General features: G+C 40.3%; 1 protein-coding gene across 1 annotated transcript; it reads left to right on the top strand.

The window, feature by feature from the left end:
* Nucleotides 1–825: 825 nt before the first annotated feature.
* LOC308382553 (B-cadherin-like) lies at nt 826–11,069 on the top strand (the record flags this gene model as incomplete). The annotated part of the gene is made up of 8 exons (XM_080860952.1): nt 826–949; nt 1,284–1,382; nt 7,382–7,529; nt 8,833–9,005; nt 9,460–9,645; nt 9,922–10,133; nt 10,452–10,594; nt 10,840–11,069. Coding segments are annotated over 8 exons (1,315 nt in total), but the record flags the coding sequence as incomplete, so codon positions are not given.
* Between the last annotated feature and the right edge of the window lie 4,996 nt (nt 11,070–16,065).

Raw genomic sequence — 16,065 nt, 5'->3', positions numbered from 1 at the left:
CTTTAGTGTCCATGCTACCAGACACCGAAAATACAAGTTCAATTTTCAATAAAATGTACTTTTTTGACTGACAAATATATCCAACTCCATAGGTGACCGTTGACATAATGAGATAGACAGCCAAGTTACATTCAGAGATATTTTGTGGTGGGTAATACAGAGAAAAAAACTGTCAAAAGCTACAAATTGTAAGCAAATGGGTCCACAGACGTGGCTTAACTCAACAGAGCTACTATTAGCTGGCTATAGCTAAACATGTTAACACGAAACCTCCAATATCTCATATTGGTGAAAGGTGACAAGATGTCTCAAAATAGTTGTATTGGTGCCTGGCTTTTGACTGGTTTGTACTGGTAGCGATTTGTAGATACAGTTTTCATCTTCCTCAGATTTTCCTGTCTCATACCTCTATACGTGTTATTTACAGCGAGCTTGGAAGTTCTAGGTAAAAATACAGTTTGTATATGAGTATGAGCAATTGTTCTATTGGGGCAGCTGAGGTTAGTATAGGGTAGTAGTTCTGCCTCCTCGTGTTAATTTGTTGCCAGCAGTCAGCCTTGGCTAGGTGGTGTGTTAAGTTTAAAAAAAAGGGCACTTATATTATTATATTATATTATTATTATTATATTGTCATGGGATCTTCTTACAACCCAAAGTGTGCCCTCTAGGAGTTCGGTAAAGCCAAGGGCTGTTCTAGTAGGTCACAATCGCTACAGGTAGCTCAGTAAGAAAATATGCCATTTTCAGACCTGGCTTGCTCAAGTAGAAAACTATGTATATTTGTGACACGTTTATATTATTTCATGTGTTTATTATGTGAATCAGGGACTGCAGGGAGTTGCCACAGGAGTCCATGCTGATGCCCTGTCACCACAGTCTGGGCAGGATTCTGGGCTGTCTCTGGTACAAGAGGAAGGACTTCCCAAATCTGTATACGGTGCTGCTACTGGTGCTTTATTATGCATGGTCTATACTTGTCTTGTCTACATGTATATGTCCCTCTATATCTCATATAATGTCAGCATGTCATCATACATATTAATACAGTCTTAAAAAAATGACACTAATTTTTGAACTGTTTATTTTGCTATGTGATCCCAGCCTTTGTTAGCATTAGCAGTGATGAGGTAAGACATTGCTCTTGTCATTTTGTGTAAAAGTATAGAGTTCTTTGGGTTATAATGTTTGAAATTAGCCTTATAGTTCTAAATCATAATACATTATACTAAATACAATCATACAATACCATCAAACCTGAACCTACTGCCCTACTCTTGTCAAAGACTTCAGGAGTTCTAAAGAGGAGGAAGAGGGACTGGGTCATTCCTCCCGTCAAAGTGGTGGAGAACTCAAGAGGTCCTTTCCCTGAACAGCTTGTTGGGGTATGAAACTGATGGCTTGGAGATTGCAGTGGTTAGACATAGTAACCACAAAGACCACAGCCCCAAACGTAAATCCAACTGAAGGATATTTTTCTATCACTAGATGAACATGGATAAATTCATCGGTATGAAAGGCCTTATTTAAATCACATAAGGAGAGGTGATAGTGGTCTAATATAATATTAGATAATTCTGATTGGCCTTGGCAAATAGTCATACAGCCACATGAAGATAGAGGCCTTGTAGAAGCCATTTCTGTATTTATTTTATACGTTATTTTAATGCTTGCATTTATTTCTATTTTCTGAGAATTTGTGCCCTCTTCAGGTCGAAAGGCCATTAAATAGGAGCGTGACCTATTGGAGCTGACTAGGAGCACACAGCTTTTGACCTTGCTCTATGATTTTTGCCTCACTGCTCTTTGTGCTCAACAAGTTTATTTATTTATTTGCAAACTCAGCTAATAATAAATTAGCCTGGCCATTACCAGCCTGTGACTCCATTTCATTTCGTCTTTCAGTCTGGGCCAACCCAATGCATTTTGGTTTCCGAGATGGGTGGGTGCTTATCTTGAGGTTTAAAATCATTGGAGTTCCCTTAACCAATCAGCAACGTTTAGTAAGCATTCGGTAGATTAAACTCTTCCCTAAAAATACTCTCGTTCTCCTTTTAATTTTCTGATGTTCTCGAGAGTTGAGACAACTTTTCCGATAGCTTTTCGTGTCTTTTCCTCCAAGGCGAGTTTTGCGTCACAGCTCTGAACTGTTCGCTGATTGGTCCTACAAAATTTTGAGTCCTGGAGACGATTGTCAACGGGGTTAGGCCAGACTGAGTATGAGCTTGAAATCAATTCAGGCGGAAATACGTAGGCTGGTATCACCAGGCTAATAATAAATCACTCCGCGATGAAACATTCTATAGTGCGTTGATGATAACCGTTAATTCAAAATTCTTATAACTCCAAACCAAGACGTTGACAATGAAACTATTTTTTGTTGCGGAGAAACAATGGCGAAATAAACATTTAATATCCCTTATTAAATATCCCTTACCTACCCCACTCGCACGAGTACTATATTGCTTAAACAGAAACTGAGCACCAGTATATACAATATCTGTCTAACCTGTTACCTGTAAGCCATATGAACCTCAACACTCTGCCTTTTTGCCTGCTAGCTAGTGTTCTAAATTTCTAGCTGTAAGTTTGCGATCCCTCCTCCCACTAGCATTCAAGAGAACCATAGAGGCCCTTTCCATTGTGAGGTCATCAGAGGTATGACTAATAGACTTAGATCATATTGGCTAATATTAACTACTTACTGGCCGAGAGTGAGGTCATGCAGGTAAATATCAGACAGAGGCCGTAACGTATCGACCGAGCGATAGCGAGGTTGATGCGGCAAAGCCGAAGTCTGATATTTACCTGCATGAACGAACGGTCGAGGTTAGTAAGTTGTTTATTATATGGCATTTAAGCTCTTTTCAGTTTGAAAATAAATGGTAATTGTAAATAGAATACATGTCGTTTTGTTCAGCTCTCAAGTCTTCTCACGACACAGTGTTTCAGGTGTTGCCTAGCAAACAATGACTTGCTAACTTCAAGTTACAATGATCAATAGAAAACGGACAACAGGGCTCAGCTTAAGTGGCTTTAATTTACAGTTAAACACAAGTGATTCAAACTATAGTAGTCTAGTCTTCATCATCACTTTCAATAACACATTTTCGCTGCTTCTGAATTGTACTGACCTGTACTAAGTCCTATAAAGTATTACCAAATATCAAAATGTTTGGGAGTTCTTGAAGTCTTTATTCTTCAACTGTCATCAACTGTCATGGTATCATGAATTTCAACTGGTTTCCTGTTCCTGTATTTCATAATAGGAGTCCTGATTCTATCAGTACTAAACATTACATGAATTTCCTCATGGCTGTTGATGTCTATTAATATCGCTAATGGAATGTTTTAAGATGACGTCCTGGAGTGCAATAACAATAGTTATTAGACCGTAGACCGACTAGAACGTCAATACGCGGCTGGCATGACTACCCATTAGCCAATCAGAATGCTCAAACTGTCTTTGCCATATCTGCCGATCTGATTTGGATTATTATTATATGGCAACGACAGTACAAGCATTCTGATTGGCTAATGGGTAGTCATGCCAGCCGCGTATTGACATTCTAGCCGGTCTGCGGTCTGATAACTATTGTTATTGCACTCCGGTGACATCAATCTTAAAAATGAGTGATACCATGTACCAAGTACTAAACATTACATCCTTCAAAATTAGCGATATATCAACAGCCATGATGATGTATTGATAGAATCAGGACTCCTATTATGAAATTATCTGAGAACAGGAAACCAGTTGAATGTTGTGGTAGTATTGTTTGCTAGGCAATACCTGAAACACTGTGTCGTGCTGAACAAAACGACATGTACCATTACCATTTCTTTTCACTTAAAAAATTAAAGGAGCTGAAAACTGCCATATAATAAACAACTTAGTAACCTCGACCGTTCGGTTGCTATTGCTCGATACGGTTCAGCCTCAGTCTGATATTTCCCGGCATGACCTCACTCTTGTAGTTAACCCTTTAGGCGCCAGAGGTTTTTTCCTAAAACGGTCGATTTTGACATTTTATTTTCAAAAGGCTGTATGAAATGTATAAGAGATAGAGACTTTCTGTAATTTAGAGAAATATTAATGCCTCTTCTGACATACCCAGTGTCATTAGACAAAACCACGTTACGGTCACCACAATTGCGGAGAGGCACACTGTCGTCAGAAGAACAAGCTAGCTCGAGATGACTAGCGCGGTAAAAAGTCTGGACGCCTACAGTACTTCCAGCCTCGTTCCCCACACCACTAACACGCCTGCTTCCCTCCCGACGAACACCTCGACCCCGTGAAACATTGTTCCCTTCACTGACATCGGGCATTGTTTGGACATTGGGCTCGTTTTGTGCTTGGTGTAGGAATACACTTTGTCCAGCTGCCACTTCATTACAAGGCAGGGACTCATCTGCAACGGGAGTGCGGTCACTACACGCATCACCGTCATCTTCTGAAGGCAAATATCCCCCTTCAGAATCAGGATCCGTGAATAGCAGACCCAACACCTCGTTACAGGGGAACTTTTTTGATGCCATTATTTGTTTTGTAGAAGATAATCTAAGGCAAATACTCGCTCACGTTGAAAAAACTGCACTGACAGAATTGATCAAACGCTCTGTAGCTCCGCTTTTGCTCTTGCTCGAATATTTTGTATAGAAAGCTGACGTCATTCTGAGTTGGGGATGAAGTATGACATGTCTGCCAACTAGTGGAGGGGAGTTTGAACGTAATTTGACACCCTATTTGACAAAATCGGGCTTTTTAGTCGGCGCCGCATCTTGTCGAGAATACTCGACCGTGGCGCTTAAAGGGTTAAAGCTGCATTATGCAACAATTATGCTTCAGGATTAGGGTTAGGATAAGCAGTTTAACCTTAAAATAACAGCTTAAACAAAATTGGGGCGCTACAATGACTTTTAATATGGAGAATCGCGTCAGTGCCATTGGCATAGCACGGTCGATAGGCATAACACTGCGCTCTGTAGTTTGGCCGGCCGCAGCCCGCCGACCTGACTTGTTTACCTTCTGCCGTAGCTTAGCTTATTTGCCGTCTTGCGTTGCACTTGCTTGATGTTTGACTGTGTAAGGACAGTCGTTGAGTAACTAGTTTGTCATAATGTCAAAGTTAGCACTTTTCAAGAGATTTCGTTAGTTTTAGCTGCTAGCATACCTTTAGCGAATAGCTATTGATCCGTTGGGCTGCTTTAATATCTGTGCGCAAGTAAGGTCCATGTCTGCACAGTGATATTCCCATTTTAAGTTGAAAAGTTTTTTTCCGTTATTTTATGAAAAGTCATGTTTAAGTTATTGTTTAAGGCATTGTAGTGTTTGTTTTGAACTCAGTCTGAAAGTCCCAACTATACTACTGTATGATAGCCTGGGTGTCATCCGTTGTGTACGCGCTCCACTGATTGCTGCCTTCTCGCTGAACAAATGGTCTGGGATCGCTCCACCTGGTTTGGTCTGGTTATGATGTCACGTAATGAGCTGGGGGCACGTTGAGCAAATTGGTCAATCAAACTCTTTCCAAAATCAGTTTGTGCAGGGCGAGAACGTCTTTCCCGGAAAGAAAAGCTTTCAGTGCCTCATTCTGCTCACGTTTTAGCTCTGAAATTCCGTCTAAATTAGCGAGAACAGACGAAATCGCCTGCTCGATCAAGCTAGACCTTGTTTCGGCTTCCGCGTCGGCCATGTTTAAGATAATGAGAAGCCTTCCCGCTGGGGCGCATATGGAAGGGACCAATCAGCGCGCTCGGCCATATTCTGCCCAAATATCGTCATAACCAGACCAAACCGGGTGGAGCGATCCCGGACCGTTTTTCAGTTAGAAGGCAACGATCAGAGGAGCGCGTACACAACGGATGACACCCAGGCTTACTTCGTGAGACGTTGCCCTGCCAGTTGATGTTTTAATTTTTTAATTTTGGTTTTCCTTTGCCCTGTGATTTAGTTTGTTTTCCACATTTTTTCAGTTGCTTCTGACCCAACCTCTCACTTGTTATCTAGAGACTATTAGATACTACTATATTTAGATACTCATTGGGCCTCATTCTCGACAGCAGTTGGGAAGACTTTCCGAAGGATTTCAGAAGGAACTCCACTTCGGAAACATTTATGAAAACATTTGCATTCTCGTTATTTTTTTCTTCTGTGCTTTCTTCTGAACTTCAGACAACTTTCAGAACTCGAAATAGCAGTCGTAACTCTGCCGTAATCTTCTCAAATGCGATTCCACGGGCCATCTTGTGGTTATTTCAGGAATCGCGTTGAGGAATGACATTTGAAAAAACTCCGTATTACAGTAAAAGGGTTAACGGGCGAATTTGTGAGAACCCGTTGGTGATTGCGTTCACGTCAACTCTACAGACATCCTCGTATTAAAATAATTATGATAATAATAAATACGAGAATACTTGTATCATTAACAATTACGTTTCACATTTATAGTCATAATTATACGAGGTAGTGTTTATTGTTACACTAGGTCTATATGGCTCGTAGCTTGACTGTTCTCTCCCTTGTACGTCACTTTGGACAAAGGCCGCGTCTGCTAAGAGACTGATTGTGAATGACATGAACACTGCAAATGTAAGTGAATAAATAAATAAACACTAAGCTCAATCTCTAAGAACTAAGGCATGAATTTATTGCAATTTATACTACTACTGGTGGCCAGTCTTCACCCCTATGGTGACCATTTCGAACGACAGGACGGACTACAATTTATACTCGTACTTGGGACCGGTCTTCACACCTATGGTGCATATTTTTCGACTTCCGACGTTCAACGTTATACAATATCTCCACCTTATTAATGAACACATGTTACGAGGTGGATTCGGGAGATTGCGACAGCACACGTTTCTAAAATTGCGTCTCCTAATAAGGAGCTGGCAGGGCGTTTATGTATGCAAATCCACTTTCACGATCTAATCTATCAATCTAAGAAGCTAATCGAAAGGAACCCAGCTGAGAAGACTTCGGCTGCTTATGAACACATTTTCAAGCGTGCGGGAATGCAGCGGAAGCGTTTCTCTTACGTTGTTTTTGCGAAGTCGTGTAAGAAACATTTCTGAAGAATTACAGAAAAAGGTCGAGAATGAGGCCCATTGTTCTTTGTCTGTCATCTGTCTTGCTGTTAGTTGGTCTTTGGGCTTGACCTTCTGCTTGGAGTTCTGACACCACTTTGTATTGCAGTTTTTGGACTGGATGGTGTGTTATTAAATAGCATTATGGAAGAGAAGTGGTGTAAATTTGAGGCGTTTTGGGTCAGAGTGGTGTAACATTGCAGGTTCATGGCTTGATGTTGGTGATCCTTTTTATGAAGTATCAGTTTCAAATATAACACCAGCTTTACATTTGTCTTGCAATTGTCAGGTAAAGACGTCATTTTCGAAGGAACTTAAAATAACTTATTCCATCACTGGATCTGGAGTTGACCAACCTCCTCTCAACCTGTTCACTATTGATGCAGATACTGGAACTCTGTATATCACACAACCATTGGACAGAGAGAAGCAAGCAAGCTATAGAGTAAGAGACAATTTCTACTCAGCTCCACTTGTCACCCCCAAACTAAGCCCCGCTGTCTGGGTGTGAGAGGGGATGTCTAGAGAGGTTCCGTTTAGCATAGGCCATGGGTGAGGGTGAGGCCAGACTGTGAATACACATGGCACGCACACACACAAGAGCATACATGTATGCAATGGTAATTATATGACTATATCAATTTCCATCACACCTACTGTGTCAGTGCTCTGAGCTCCTCAGATAGCATGTTGGCCTGTTCATCAATGAGACATCACTTGAGGGCTATTTTTAATCGCTCTTTTATTCACTCTTCAAAATGTCACAACTGTGAAACTGATACAGTAAGATTCAGATGCCACTTTCAAAGCCAGAGTCACACCAAGGAACTTGTTGAGAGAAAACAAACTGTAAAGTTTCCTAATATAAGAAGCTGCTTTCAGGAGCGGAAATATATGTTTGACAAAATTATGACTTTGAATAATGTTGGCAGACCATAGGTCTTTGTCTTAGATTTAGTCTACCATCATTATTTTTACTGACATGCATGATTTTGTTGCATACATTTTTAGAAATGATTGGTTACTTTTAGGTGTTTTGGATAAAAACGAATCTGCATTCACAATTAATGATTTGTTTAGAAATATGGCAGCTGACCCACTGAAGAGGGAAGTGCATATCCTAGAGTTAATGCATAATTATTTTGCACTGAAATATAACATGGCAATACAATACAATACAATGAAAACAAAAGATGTCCCAAATACTTAGGACTTTCATTTGGTACAACATTTTCACCATTATGGCATATCATTTGCAGTCACAACAACTGGAAAGTGCTCCCTATATATTGTACATTCCTGAGGTTTCCTAAAGTTACAGGGATAAGAAACTTGGCTGTTGCATATATACATTACAATTAGATGAAAAATAGAAGGGAAATCTAAATAATAACCTTTGTTTCCTGTAATTTAGCTCCTCTCAACAGCAGTTGCTGGTCGACAGCTAGTAGAGGACCCCATGGAAATCGTTATACATGTTATTGATCAGAATGATAATAAGCCGGTTTTCAAACAAAATCCATTTCAAGGAAGTGTGCCTGAGGCATCTAAAATAGGTGTGTTCATTTTCTGTTAATGAAATGAAATATTATCTTTCAGTTGTCATACAATACATGCTGAAACTGATTTTGTAACAAGACAGAAATTTCATAAGAATCAGTTAAGACAAGTAAAATCAACAGACAGTTGAATGTTGATAATGTCTTGATTAGTATTCATTTACAAGCTGTTTATTGTCAGGATTTGAGTTCATGAACGTTGTGGCCACTGATGCAGATGAACCAGGCAACGCAAATTCTGATATCAGATATAAAATACTGAGTCAGGATCCACCCCTGCCCAACAGAAACATGTTCTCCATCAACCCTGTCACTGGAGCAATTCAAGTTAATGCTGCCAACCTGGACAGGGAGGTGAGTTATTGCATTGTTTTTATGCTTAAGGGTAGGTGTTGTATATTACTGATATTCAATAACATTTGTCTTACATTTCAGAGATGTTTTGCATATACGCTGGAGATCCAAGCTGCAGATTTGGAGGGTGAGGGACTTGCAGCATATAGCAGAGCCATCATCACTATAACAGACAGCAACGACCACGCTCCTCAGTTTGACCAAACCCATGTACGTGGAAATAATATGGTTTCTTTATCCATGTTACTCGTTCCAACTGAATCTAAATTGTAATAAGGCAAAAATAATACAACTAACCTTACTCCAGTGCAACTCATGAATGTGCCAATGAACCCTTGTTTCTGTTAAACTGGTTCATTTGTGAGCTGGATCCAGAATTTGTATTTAACTTTATATCAGGCACACACTGTAAAACACTGTCCAAATGCAGTAAAAAATGGATCTTTATCTTTAGTACACAGCATCTGTTCCTGAAAATGTGGTTGGCGCAGTGGTGACGGTGTTAGCAGCTGCTGACGGTGATGAACCCAACTCACCAGCCTGGACAACGAGCTATAAGATAGTTGCTGGAGACGATCAGGGAATGTTCAGTGTTAGCAGTCTAGCAGGCAAGCTAGACGGCATCATCACAACAGTTAAGGTACACTTTTCGTATGTAAAACAGAACAAACAAATACATTTAATTGAGGATTTTTGGGGGGGTCGGATGTTTCTTTTTTGCTATAAACAAGCTGTGCTTCATGACATTAACTGTAGTAGTCAGTTAAATGGTATCGTTGTTCATTATTGTAACACTGGTTTGGTTTAAATATTGAATGTGCAATGCAAGTAATGTGCATTTTGTCTCTTTCTCTAACTGATTTCAATCTTACAATCTTGTTACTTTGATGTTTTTCACTCCAAATCTACACTTCAGCCCCTCGACTTTGAGAAGCAACATGAGCACCTCCTGCTGGTGACTGTGGAGAACGACGTCCCCTTCTCCACCCCACTGCTCACCTCCACTGCTACAGTGACAGTGAGCGTGATCGTGAAGGATGAAAAAAGAAATGAGGCTCCTGTCTTCCAACCAGGAGAGAAGATCATTTCTATACGTGAAGACCTGACTGCTGGCAGTGAAGTGGTTATGTACACAGCTACTGATCCAGACACAGAGAGAAAACAAACAGTTTGGTGAGTTTTAAATTAAATGTTTATGTCTTTGATAAAGCACAAGCACAAACATGCCTTGAATTTCATGTATAAATGCAAACACACACACACAAACACACACACACACACACACACACACACACACAAATAAGCACACACACGCACAAACAAGCACACTCACACACACACACACACACACACACACATACACACACACACACACACACACATACACACACACACAAACCTACATTTACATGATGATATTGTCAACTCTATAATGTTTTGTCCCAGGTATGAGATTGGCAGTGATCCTGCTGGCTGGTTGATGATCAACGAACAGACTGGACTGATCACCGTCAAGAGCTCTATGGACAGAGAATCTGGCTTTGTGCAGCATGGGAAATATACAGCTTTGATTCTTGCTGTTGATGATGGTATGAGTCAGGCTTCAGTATCCAGCCGTCTCATACATTTAGAACATTTTACTGAAAATGAATAGATATTTGCATTTATCAGCCATTGCCACAACATAAAAATGTCCATAAAAGAATCAATTTAATTTGTTTACGTGTGTATTTGGTTTTGGGTGAATAGAGTTAGCATTTCACCTACAAGGAGAAATGAAAGCACCTGCTGTTGTTGTTGATATTTTTCTATTGTCTTGTCTTTTTGTCTTTAGACGACCTTCCTGCCACAGGCACTGGGACACTGGTTGTTGAGGTGAAGGATGTGAATGACCACCCTCCAACCATTAGGAAGACATCCATCGCTGTCTGCAACCAGGACCCAGTGCCTGTTCTTCTGCCTGTTCTGGATGGAGATGGCCCAGGATTCTCTGCTCCATTCAGCGTGGAGCTCCTGGACCCAGATCATGATGGCTGGACGGCTGAGATGAGCACCGCAGGTTAACACAGCCGTCAGATAGTTTAGATGTAGTAGTCAGAGTCAGCGTTTGATGACGGTTTAACGATAGTGTATCGATGCTTTGATGTGATCATGTCTTTATTATTTATTTACAATACGTGTGTATTTGTCATGGGGTTCTGTAGAACTTTAATACAGCTGTCTGTAGATTGCATTAGCAATAGCAACAAAATGACAGACTTTTGTCTGTATGTATTTAAAGGGCTATTACATTTAAATATGTCTTGTTATACTTAATACTAATAACTTATATTTTTGTCATTATCTGCTATGATTTGTCCTAAACATGTATCATGGTATATTTTGTATAATAATCAGAGAAGGTATTGTTGCTAAAAAAGAGGACTAGTTCATAAATACTGACCTCTAGACATATCAACATTGTTTTCCTGTCCTCTAACGGCCTCATTATGATTCTCAATCCAGGAACTGGGGTTATGTTGAAGCTCAAACCAAGTCTACTGCAAAGAGACTTCAATGTCGTGCTGAGAGTCTGTGACAGTGGTGGACTCTGTGCAAACAATACCATCTTTGCCCAAGTGGATGAGGAGAATTGTGTCACTCGAGGGTCTTTCTGTGTAATCAAACCCTGAACACTGCCAATGCCAACGCCATCCATAGCATTTGCTTAGTTTGAAGCAGAGTGTAGTACCTGCCTCTAATTCAAACTGCTTATTACCATAAAGTATAACCTGAGCATATATGATGGTAGCTGATGCCCTCGCTGCTTATTACCATAAAGACTAACCTGAGCATATGTGATGGTAGCTGATGCCCTCGCTGCTTATTACCATAAAGTATAACCTGAGCATATATGATGGTAGCTGATGCCCTAGAAAACTCCTGCTATTTGTGATCAAGTGCTGAGTGCCAAGAATGTCAAATAAAGTGCAGTTTCAACTGAATTGCTCTGAATGTCAATCTTTTTCCCTATTTTCTGTCATCAAGTCATTTAAACACTCTTTGCTATCCATGTGGGATAAGCTAACTAACAGTTTATATCTGTCCGTTTACTATGTGTACCATGCAGTCTGTGTTTACCGTGCAGTCTGTGTGTACCGTGCAGTCTGTGTTTACCGTGCAGTCTGTGTTTACCGTGCAGTCTGTGTTTACCGTGCAGTCTGTGTTTACCGTGCAGTCTGTGTTTACCGTGCAGTCTGTGTTTACCGTGCAGTCTGTGTTTACCGTGCAGTCTGTGTTTACCGTGCAGTCTGTGTTTTGCAAAGCGAAGAAGGAGAAAATGCTTGACTCCATCTCTGGAGAAGGGGAATACCGTCCTCCTCTTGGGCTGCTTACCAGTGACAAACACAACAAATCAATTTAAATGTATTTGTATTGCGCCAAAACAATACAATTGCCTCAAGGCACTTTACAGAGCCAACAGAAAACTATATGTGGTTTTATAAATGCAAAATATACATTTGGTTAATCTGTAACAGTAATTAACATCTACCTTTTATTAGAAATACGATGCCTCCCTAATAGGCTTTTAGCTAGGATTTTTTTAGGGGGGGTCCATTTTGTCATTTAACCCAACGCGGTGGAGCGCGCGCGCAAGTATCGTAGGGGGGTCTGGGGGCATCCCCCCCCCGTCAAATTTTGTATTCCTAACTGTCTGAAACGCTATTTTACTGCATTTTGAGGTGCACATTTTGTGGAATTCAGGTAATATTTTTTGGTGTGTCTGTTGCAGTATTGTTGCTTAATTGTCACATATGATGTACATCAGTGTACCACACAAACTGAAAATCATACCAACACAGAAGAAACTCAAGCCAGAACTGCCATGTACATCTTGTATGTATACATGCAGGGGGCTACTGGTCAGTTGATAGTCACATAGTGTTAGACTTGGCTGACCCAAATAAGAAGTTTAAATTTTTTTTTACTTTTTATGAATATCTTAGTCCTAGAGTCTTCCTTGACTAGTGATTACATATTCAATTTAGTTAATCTTTCATATATTTTGTGCAAGACACTTAGCAGTTATAAGCTATGTTTTTATATGCTACGTGTATTATATGCTAATATAGGGTGACCAGATTTGAGTTTGTGGAAAAGATGACACTTCGTCGGGGAACCTGCCCCCTCCCCCGCGACGGAGTTTTGACATATTATTGTCGTGCCTGGACAACATGAATGTACTGTTTTTACTTCATATGCATTTACTGTAGTTAATGCAATACCTTATTTCAACTGAAACACCTCATCGTGTTGCTTCACTATATTTAAATCATGTACTTACAGTTCATACATGTGTAAATAGTGTTACAAATCACGGATGCGTAATATGGCTTTTTATTGCTCTACACGAAACGCAACACAATTTCAAAATGGCACGGGGTTTATGCCCTGTTACAAGTTATCTCGAACAGACTGTGTTCCGTCACACACCTGTGTAAATGCAGTCCCAACACAGAACAACAACATGCAATTAGTACAGTAAGGAACATTGTTGAGCTCTGTGCATTACAAACAGAAAGTATGCGCCCGCCGCACGGCATTATGGGGCGACTATGCCGGCACGTTACAATAGGCTATGTATTTACTGAATTAAAATAATTTCAGCTTGTCCCATGTCCATGTGTTTACGTGCTGTTCTGAAGTCACGTTGGTAGGATTTGGGTATAAATTAGGTTAGGATTAGGTTTACCTGAACCAGCGGGAAAAAAAAATTCAACCCGCGTCAACACTTCAAAAGTAGCCCGCGGGAAAACTGCAGACCTGGCAACACTGCCGTTAACGTTAACGTTCACGCATTAGACGTTTCTGTTTAGTGCTACGTGAACTATCTGTTCATTTCAATCTGTTATTATTTTCTTTTGTGATAGAAATATTATTACCGGATAAACGGGATGAAAAACTCAGGGCGTCTGTAGGGCGTCTGCCTTAAAGTAGTGCGTCCAATGTTTTATTATTTTAGAACAGTGCGTCCGAAAGACGCTCGGACGCATGCCTAGCTAAAAGCCTATCCAGTCCAGCTTCCTCACTGACTCAATGACTCAAAGGGGCTCAATCCCCTCCCACCAACAGATGGAGGTTAAACCAGTCATCTGAATCAGCCAACAGCCTTGTTCTATGGGGATTCAATGTCACTTAGTCATTACTGCTGACAAATATAAAGAATAGTGGTGGAAATTGTTTCCTATCCTGTTTCTATTTGTCTTGTTTCTCTCCGTCCAGCGGCTGCGTGACGTTCAGATTTCCAGTGTCTTTATCAATGTTGAAGAGGCCAATGGGAGGCTGGTCAGCTCTAGGTCCAGTGATTTCTTGTACCTTCACCCCGTAATCAGGCTTCAATTTCATCTGGAAATTGCACATACCGACCTAACATACAGTATGATTAATTCAATGTTGTCAATTTGTTGGCTTACCTTGACTTGAAAACACTTTGGTTTCAACATTAGATTACATTTCATTACCCTTTAAGTAGAAATATGGATGTATCACAGTATCACTGATGTCTGTTATGGAATATTATGGGATATATCTATTGAATAGGGCAAAGCTTTTGCCCAGTTCTAAAGTACAGCAGTTTAGCAATCACCTCTTAAACTTGACAGCCTGCATTCTGTTTGCTGAGAGCTCAGTGGCTATTTTGAAGAAGAGACCCTTAGATTGTATTTACGCAAGTGTCCATACATTTCTTTTTTTTAACCATGACCAACAAGTTGTGCCTCTTTGTGCACGTTAAGATTTAAAAAATATTAAACATTTGCAGTGTTGACCCTTCGTTTTCAAGACCTCTGCAATCCGCCCTTGCATGCTGCCAATTAACTTGTGGGCCACATCCTGCTGATGGCAGCCCATTCTTGCAGAAATCAATGCTTGGAGTTGTCAGAATTATTATGTTTTTGTTTGTCCACCCGCCTCTTGAGGATTGAACACAAATTCTCAATGGGATTAAGATCTGGGGAGTTTCCTGGCCAATGGACCAGTTATTTTAGTGTTCATTCCTAATGAACACTTTTTTATTATTTATATATTTTATTATTTATATATAAGTATTATTTTATATTCATATTTTATTTGTTATATTTTTTTAAATAAAGTTAGTGCTCATCCGGAATATTAATCTAGGTTGGTCGTTGACATGGCTGTTTGGCTTTTTACTGGTCTTTATACCAATTGTGAAATTACATGGATATTTGTATTCTTCTTCATTTTGTATATGTGATAGTAAAAGACATATAGTGCAGATATCCAGAATGTTCTCTGTGATTGAGTGAATGTGCACTGAGAGACGCATCAGCAAACCTATAGTGTGTGTGTGTCCTGTGTCGCCTCCATGTATCCACGTGTGTGTGTGTGTGTGTGTGTGTGTGTGTGTGTGTGTGTTTCCTGTGTCGCCTCCATGTATCCACGTGTGTGTGTGTGTGTGTGTGTTTCCTGTGTCGCCTCCATGTATCCACGTGTGTGTGTGTGTGTGTTAGAGATGCGCGGTTGGCGGTTGCACCCGCGGACTCCGCGGTTAAACCGTGGATCGGGCGGGTGACGTGACAAAAATTAATATTTTAATTAAATTCGGGCGGGTGGCGGTTTACCCAACGAAATTCAAAATATCTACACATTGTTAAATGTCGTTACCTACATCCAAGCACATTTTTAAATAATCAAATTTTCATCAGGCAGTAAATTGGCCTAGTCCCGTGTATGCATACAAAGCAAACAAAGGAAGCAAAAAAGTTCAAATTAAGTGACGATGCCTATCATGTCGCGTCTCTTTGCAACGCCGCAAACCTGCAAGCTATGAGTCAGCTGTCAGTATTGGAAGAAGCCTTACCGTGTCGTAGATGAAACTGCCTGGGTTATTTTGTTTCGTTAGGCTATTAGTTATATTTTAAAACAGCCAGTCATTGTAGCCTACCACTCGTGGAATAAGGAATTTCAAAGAGATGATGGAGTGATTAGACTCAGAAGTGACATTGGGCATTGGCAGCGCGAGATGTTCAGAACTTCTAGCTCAGTAACATCACCAGCT

This window comes from Sprattus sprattus, assembly GCF_963457725.1.
Source record: "Sprattus sprattus genome assembly, contig: scaffold_158, whole genome shotgun sequence".
NCBI classification, from domain to species: domain Eukaryota; kingdom Metazoa; phylum Chordata; class Actinopteri; order Clupeiformes; family Clupeidae; genus Sprattus; species Sprattus sprattus.
The sequence above is the reverse complement of the archived record's forward strand: the minus strand, read 5'-3'. Positions and strand labels throughout refer to the sequence as shown.